Source organism: Populus euphratica, unplaced genomic scaffold (assembly GCF_000495115.2).
Source record: "Populus euphratica unplaced genomic scaffold, PopEup_1.0 scaffold599.1, whole genome shotgun sequence".
NCBI classification, from domain to species: Eukaryota; Viridiplantae; Streptophyta; class Magnoliopsida; order Malpighiales; family Salicaceae; genus Populus; species Populus euphratica.
Genome location: NW_011500253.1, coordinates 54589 through 62513, shown reverse-complemented (window position 1 = coordinate 62513; position 7925 = coordinate 54589). Strand labels below are relative to the sequence as shown.

At 30.4% G+C, this 7925-nt stretch overlaps 1 protein-coding gene across 2 annotated transcripts; it reads right to left on the bottom strand.

Moving 5' to 3' along the window:
* Nucleotides 1-2849: 2849 nt before the first annotated feature.
* LOC105112743 (phosphopantothenate--cysteine ligase 2-like) lies at nt 2850-6165 on the bottom strand. 2 transcript variants are annotated; one of them, XM_011008566.1, is made up of 10 exons: nt 6053-6165; nt 5714-5867; nt 5522-5645; nt 5392-5436; nt 5153-5238; nt 4744-4796; nt 4551-4610; nt 3979-4080; nt 3681-3800; nt 2850-3178 (listed from the first exon to the last, which is right to left on the bottom strand). In XM_011008566.1, the coding sequence occupies exons 2-10, from the start codon at nt 5856-5858 to the stop codon at nt 2939-2941; spliced, it is 975 nt and encodes a 324-aa protein (XP_011006868.1). In that variant the 5' UTR covers nt 5859-5867; nt 6053-6165; the 3' UTR covers nt 2850-2938. The 2 variants fall into 2 exon arrangements, with proteins under 2 accessions (XP_011006868.1, XP_011006869.1); XM_011008567.1 differs by having other exon boundaries at nt 5522-5594.
* Between the last annotated feature and the right edge of the window lie 1760 nt (nt 6166-7925).

Genomic DNA, 7925 nt, shown 5'->3' with positions numbered 1-7925 from the left:
GCGTGTTTCTCAAATTGGTTCTTGATCTTAGATATTTTTAATTGACCTTCAAACTTCTAATTTCTTTTTCAAATTGGTTCTTGATCTTAGATATTTTAAATTTTATTTTTAATTGACCTTTAAACTTCTAATTTCTTCAATTTCATTTCTATTTTCAATCGAATTTGATTTGTGAACTTGCACATCTTTTATAGTGAGGTTATTGGTTTTAAATTTCTTTAATTTACCCTTTAATTAACATATAAACTTTAATTTTCTTGTAATTTTTCATCTGATTTCATCGTATTGAATTTGTAAAAACTAAATTTAGTCATCTAGAATTCTAATATTCTCAATTAAGCCTAAATTAGGCTTCCAAACTTAATTTTTCACCAATTAAAAATCCTTAATAAAATTAAGACATGCAATTAAATTAGCCTTAATAAAATTAATTTGACTAATTAAAAGTCTAATTAAGTCCTTGCATTTAATTAATTCTTTTATTTTTTTAAAATTAATTATTAAACTTAATTAAACCTTTAATTAGACATGTGATTAAATCAAATTAATCTATTAAAAATCTAATTAAGTCTTCAAACTATTTTTTTTTTTGCAAATTCATATGATATTAATTTAAGTTAACCTTTAATCTGCATTGTCTTTTAATCTTAGATCCTTTAGAGGTACAATTAAGTTTTTAATTTTGCACTTAAATCCCTCTCCATCATGTCTTTGCCAATCAAATTAAGAAGAAAAAAATCGTTGATTGAAAGCCAAAAAACAAAAAAGGACTAAAGTTGACACCAATTGTTTTTTGAAGGCATGCCATTTGTTTCTTGTTTCAATTTTGGTCCACTATTCAATCTCTTGCAAATGAAAAAATCAATTATTTTTTTTGTGAAATCCAACATGAACTTGCCATTACGATGTTTTTCCAAGATTATGGTAACTATAAAAGAAAAACAAAATAACAACCCCAAATCCTAATAAACAAAATGTCGAAGAATGAAATTGAAAAGGAAAAAAAATTGATAAAAAAAAATCAAAACAAATCAACAACCAAAATCCTAATACATACAACATCAAATAATGAAATGAAAAAGAAAAAAAATTAATAACCAAAAAAATTACCACAACAAAAACAAAATAAAACATTATTATAATCCTGAGTGAATACCTCACAAACCATAATCATTACTAAGCTCTTTTAGTTTGTTTTAAATAATTGAATTTAGTTTAATGCTTTTAATATTTAAGTAAAAGACTTGTGTTAAATTATATTATGTTTTTCCTACGGTATCAACTAACTTGCCTAAATCATACTAATTAAGAAAAACCTAATGAAGATTAGATAAACACTTTAGAATAAGAAATAAAATATTATGGATTGAAACAATATTTTGGTTTTTTTCCCCATTAACAAAAATTAATGGCCTTGTTGAGGGGGTAATATTGTTTTTTTCACATGAGTCATTAGTCATTATTTAATTGATTTGGGAAAGATTGATCATTTACTATTTTTAGAGTATATTTAAATGACTAAATTAATTTTAAAAGTAAAAATTTTTAAAATTAGTCTCCAAGGAATTTTTCCAGTATTTTACCTTTTCAAGCATAATAAAATAATTAAATTATCTATACACATAAAAATCCTTTGACTAGCATCCAGGAGCTTGTTTGCATTTTTATTATGTTTTTTATAGTAATTAATTTTATTGAAAGAAACTTTAGTAATGGAATAAATATAAATATTATTAAAAAAATATAGTTGTTACAAGCATTGCATGAGTTGGGGCATGGATTATAGTTGTTGCAAGCATTGCATGAGTTGGGGCATGGATTGTTATCATATTACTCGAGTAACGTGTGTGGGAAGGTCAATGGCCGAACATTGGCTTTTGAGGCAACGTTTGAATTGTATAAATGACTTTTTCATCCCTAAGTGACGCGTGTGGTCAATGGACAATCTATTTAGCAACATCGAACTCTTTTTTCCTTCTTCTTCTCACTTCCTTGATATTCATGTCTAACCTTTCAAAATTTCAAAGAAAACCTCTAATGTTTTTTTCCCTTTAAATTTTTTCCCTTTTCTTTCATTATATATATTTTTTTAATTTAAGATGATTTATAGAATTTCTTTTCAATTTCATCCTCCATTAATTTTTTTTCCTGAAAGATATGATCCCTATTATTTTGATTGTTATTTATTTTAATTTAGAAGATTTTTTTTTTACAATTTCATCATTCTTCAATTTTATATTTTTCTAGATTTTATCCTCAATCTTTTGACTACTATTTTTTTATTTTGATAAAATTTTTAAATTGACAATTTCTTTCTTTTTCATCATTTAATATTAAAGTGAGAATTTAGTTTCTTGATTGAGCCTAAAAATAATATTTCATGAGTTGCACTTTGCTTGAGTTTGCTTGCTTATTTTTTTTAAGTTTGTTTTTTTAGTTTCATCCTTTATTATTCATTTAATTAGATATTAAGCTTTTTTATTTATTTTTTATTTACTTTGGATAGGATTTTTTATTGATTTTAAAAATAATTCAGGTTATCTTGCCCTTCAACATTAAATTGTTTGATCAACTTTTAATTGGGTTATCCTAGTATTATGAATAGATCCCTAATTTTACTTATTTATTAAATTAGCCAAAATAATTAAACTCAAGATAAATAAATGATACAAGTCTTAATATTACTACAGTGGTTTTAGCATATATCTTTATTCCTTTCAATCTTAATTCCTTTCAGGCAAGGTTTGGTTACATCATACAGAATTATTTTGAGTCCCTTTTCACATCAACATCTGCTGTTGATTAACTTGAACAGAATTCAAATGAAAGAAAGAAAGACAGGTACTTTCACAATGCCACCATGGTGAAGTCTTTTAGCATGTAAAACCTCAAAACGAGTGAGAAACGTGTGTTGTGTATCTGTTGCCTACCTGAAAAGTCACAAATCAGAATCCTTAACATAAGCTGAATGCCTGCCCACAATTAGTTCGATGAGCGGTTCTTCCACATCAGAATCAGACCGAGTCTTGTCGCAGCATACAAGAATCTTTTCATTGCCAGTGACGACTGTTACTTCCTCTTTGCGGGTCGAAAGTTCATTTGCAACAACCATATGCATCCTGTACTTTCTAAGAGCCATTTCAGCTTTCTCCAAAAGAATCTTCGAATCTGTCTCAAGCTGTTGAATCCAATGGGGATAAAAATCAGGGCTAACTAGAAAATAAATCGCAGGTTGAAGCTTTTCTTAATGATAATAAAAAGCAACATGTCAAGTTGTGATCACCTTTTCCTTTCAAGGTAGGGGAAAGGAGAAGCCACAACCAGCAAAAGTCTTTCAACAGAATCATACAACATCTCTTTTCAAATTCAAAAACTACTAACATGAAGTTCTCTACTATGAAGGTACTATCTGATTGTCCAGAGAGACAAACATCTCATCAGTCTTCCGTTAAGACACAGGAAATAACGAGGGACCACACTCCTACTTATCTTCCCTGTATATGTATTTTAGTAAACTGAGAATAAGCAAAAACACAGAACCAGAAATTAGGTTTCTGTTTAAATATTGCGCAGTGGCAGTTCCAACTGCAGCTCGTCATCTAATAAACCTTTTTCAGCGATATGCTCTAACATCTTTGAATCCCCAAAAAGACATCAAGAACTGTGGCACATCATCTAACCTTGAATGATATGCAGAAGGCCATGGGGGCCCATGCTTTCTTCAGCGCTGAGAGCATTTTTGGGACCTGCACCAGTCGCATGTCCAGAGGGCCAGATGCTGACTGGATCTTGTGCTCTGCCTGCAGATATAATCGTGCTAATTACAACCGAAAACATACACGGGCATTTCATCTTCCAAATCAATTATGTATCAAGATCCCAGGAACAATTAGTTGCTATTAGATGAAATCCTGGGACTATATGTTGTCAGAACTAATCAAGAGAGCATGACAAGTCTTAAATTTATTCAAGCATTACCATGCTCTTCCATGGAACATAAAAGTCAGACACGGCAGCAGCAAGATAATACACAGCATGTGATCCAAGATCCCTCATTGCCATTGCTGTGCTTCGTAATATCTGCCAATCATGCAAGACATTGATTCAGCACATGAAAGTGGAAAAGTGTTGCACATATCTGTGTGCGCGGGGGAAAAAATGCAGCTCGGACAGAAAGAATACAGATAACTAAACTTGTAAGGGGAAAAAAAGAACATTAATTACTGAAATTCATAAACTAACATCCAAAACACTGAATGACTAATGAAGAATCCATGGCCTGATATGGAAATTGTTAGGAAAGACTGAATTTCTGCCAGGTTGTTCAACTTACTAGCATCACACTTATAGCTATACTCCCTGAACAGGCAACATTCATGAAAAGCATGCAGTGCACACAAAAGTATATGAAAGAACAGAAAATACGATTTCCAATATGAATAAACAAATGGATTTTTCACATGGACAAAAGAAATCATAGGAAATTATTATGAAAATTAGCACATTGGTTTGGAATCTGGAAAGAAATTTAAGAGCTGACTGAAACTAACCTGAAGATACTCAAATATGGTTGTAAATGGAATTTTTAACAGGTGACCTCCAGCCACAGCCTGCAACAAACATGAAAGCCTGAATTGGTTCATTGTAATGGCAAGCTAAAATTTTTCCGTCAAACTACATGAAAAACAGGGTCAATTGAGTGAAATTTCAGAACACTGGATGTAAGTTATCAATAGTTCATACAGCATGATGATCACTAATGGCTCTCTTCACTGCTTCCGTATATGGTTGACGCACTGAAATATAAAGAAAATAGTTACATAATTGGAACCCTCAATTGTGTATACAATTTGATTCATGACAGAATCAACAAGTTATCACTGATTATAGCTAATCTTCCAGGAGAAAAAATTTGGTTCACGATAATTTGTGAAGAATTTACCACAAAACTCCTAACCACAGATGTTGGACAAATTACCCAAACCAAAACAAGCTTTGTAAGTGGAAAGAATGCCAACCTATCGTAACATATTAGGCCGCACACTTAAGTCATGCCATAGAAGAATCATTTATGATCAAGTCCAATCCATCAAACTGAAGGATTTACATCAGCAGGTTAAATTTATATGCAGAAAAGAAGAAGAAGAAAAACCTTGAATAGCAGAGTCATCAGAACACTCAAAACATTCAAGTAATGAATCCTCAGGAAGAGATCGGCAATATGGCTGGAAGGTTCCCCTGCAAAAGAAAGCAGTATACTATCCAAAATAAAACATGTTTTTGATATTTTCTTTTCTTTTCTCCTTCGAATCACTTCCCGACGACAATTAGTTGCAACAGAAAGGAGCAACAAAGATATAACTAATACTATATCAAGACAGAGAAATTTACCTCCTATATAAAAATATAACAGCATATCCAGCCTTGATAAAATATCTGCAAGAAAATCGTTCAAAACACACTCAATTGAGTACAGTCTAGGAGAGGGTTTCTCTATTTTACAAGTTCCAAAGTTGATTACTCAGTAGATGTAGCTCCTCTATGGCCTGAACTGAAATTATCAATGTAACGCACGCAACATTGCTCCAACGGAACTGTGGTGCCACCAGATGTCACACACACAACCCCCGCAGGACTCCCTTTTCCTGCATTTACTTACTTATCAAAACAGCCAACACCTGATTAAACACCAATAAATGAGTTAGTTTCTTGCCTGGTGGCGGAGAATTGAATTCAATGAAATCCTTCAATTTCTTGGCAATCCCATCACAGTCTTTTAGAGGAGGAGCTGAATCAAAAAATGATCCGATTTCAGCATCCAATGGAGTTTCTGATACTGAACCATTTCTAGAATCCATTCAAATTCACTGCGATAAAAGAGAAATCACCATTGTCGAGTTTAGAGGATTAGACATTAAATGGCAATGCCAACCAGCAAAACCAAAAACATGAAGGAAAAAAAAGTTATAACAAAACCCAAAATAAACGGAAAGATAAGAGAAATTGATGTGTACAATAATAGAAAGGGTTCGTAGAGAAATTAAGAGCATACCCAGAAAACTTAAAAAAGTGATAGAGAAAACTGTCAGGTCAGGTCAGCTCTGCTCTGCATCCTAGTCGATTCTCTATTTATACTAGTAGTGGAAAGAGAATACAAGCTTGGCATACAATAATAATTATTAAGTAATATTAATAGTTTTATTAAAAGCATTCAAAGTTGGTTAGAATATTGTTTATTCTTATTATTATTACTGCCGCTGCAGCTGCCGTGTTTTGTTCCCGCCAATAGGTGCACGGAACGGAGACCTTGACGGAAAGAAAAAAGATATGTACAAAAAAACTAAAATAAATGTTGGATTCTATGCGATAACTAATGTCTATATTAATTAATTAACAAAAACTAAGTCATGAGGTGAATTCACTGTCGCATTTGCATTGAACATTCTCCCACGGCTTTACTATTTCTCATGCACAAGATCCGGAAATAAACTATGATAAGCATCTCTCTGCAAATGGTATATGCTTGCGGAGGAGGAGGAGGCAAGAAAACAATGCAAGGAATAGCAACTGAACGAGACTGTATATATCAATCCGAGAAATATTAATTAAAAAAAAAAACTAAAAGAAATGTTTGTACAAGGAGACTGTATATATATATATATCAATCCGAGATATATTAATTAAAAAAAAAAAACTAAAAGAAATGTTTGTATGCTAAAATGCGAAAGTTAATGTGCATATTAACAAAAACTAAGCCATTTAGTGGATTCGTGGTAGCATCTGCACTGTACACTCTATGAATAATTATGAATTAGAATAGTTAATTTTTAAAAAAATTTCTTTGAATATTTTGTTAGCACAATTTAGAAAATGATCAACATTGATGTAAATGAGTTTTATTTAATGGAGGGAGTTTCATCTAGATATTTTCTTTCTTTCTCCTTGCCTTAAAAGGTAGATCTATCCACGTTAATATTTTTGTGTTTGGATTTTTTTTATTTTTTAAGTTATTTTTAGGTTTTTAAGATTACAAATAGGTTTATCAAGGTATTTTGAGTATTTTTTACGTGTTTTGGATAAAAATAAATTAAAAATATTTTTTTTAGCAAAAACATCTTGAGAAATATTTTTTGAGTGACCTTTGGTTGTTAGATTCAATGGAACCTAAAAGAGACATCATTTGTTGTTGCATATAACACATATAACACATAGTTTTCTATCTTTGCTTAAAAATAATAAAACACATGGCATGTTGTTTATCATCTTAAGAAATAAAAAAAGGTACAGATAGGCCTTGATAATGGATTGGACTGTTTTTCTTTTAATACTTGGGCAAGTTGGGCCATTAGGCCTACATGTCTAGTTTTTTTTTTTTAATTTTTTTTTTGCTATTTTATATTTGAATTACAAAAATTAATAAAGAAATTACTGAACTCAAATAGATTTGTAAGTTGGGTCGCAAGTTAAACCAGTTAATTTATAGCATCTAAGCTATTATTTGTTTTGCTTTTTTTGTTTAATATTTGTTTTTGTCTCTCAAGTTAACAAATTTTTTTTTTTCATCCTTTATTATTGATGACCTTTTTTTTTTTGTCTAGGTTTTTTTTTAATTTTTTTTTCTTTTGCTATTTTATATTTGGGTTACAAAAATTAATAAAGAAATTACTGAACCCAAATAGATTTGTAAGTTGGGTCGCAAGTTAAACCAGTTAATTTATAGTATCTAAGCTATTATTTGTTTTGTTTTTTTTGTTTAATGTTTTTTTTTTGTCCTTTAAGTTAACAAAATTTTTTTTTTCATCCTTTATTATCGATGATATTTTTTTTTTAACTCCAACATAAAATAATATAATTTCATCATTTGTTATTAATGATTTACTTTTGCTATCTCCATCCCAAACATCTATCCTGGTTTTTTTTTTCTC

What these genes read in the sequence shown, in the direction of transcription:
- LOC105112743 (XM_011008566.1), bottom strand. Translation starts at nt 5,858, where the DNA reads ATGGATTCTAGAAATGGTTCAGTATCAGAAACTCCATTGGATGCTGAA. An exon ending in AGAGGAGCTACATCTACTGA is followed by an intron (nt 5,437 to 5,521) that starts GTAATCAACTTT and finishes ATTTTCTTGCAG; the next exon opens with ATATTTTATCAAGGCTGGAT. An exon ending in ATGTTCCATGGAAGAGCATG is followed by an intron (nt 3,801 to 3,978) that starts GTAATGCTTGAA and finishes TTATATCTGCAG; the next exon opens with GCAGAGCACAAGATCCAGTC.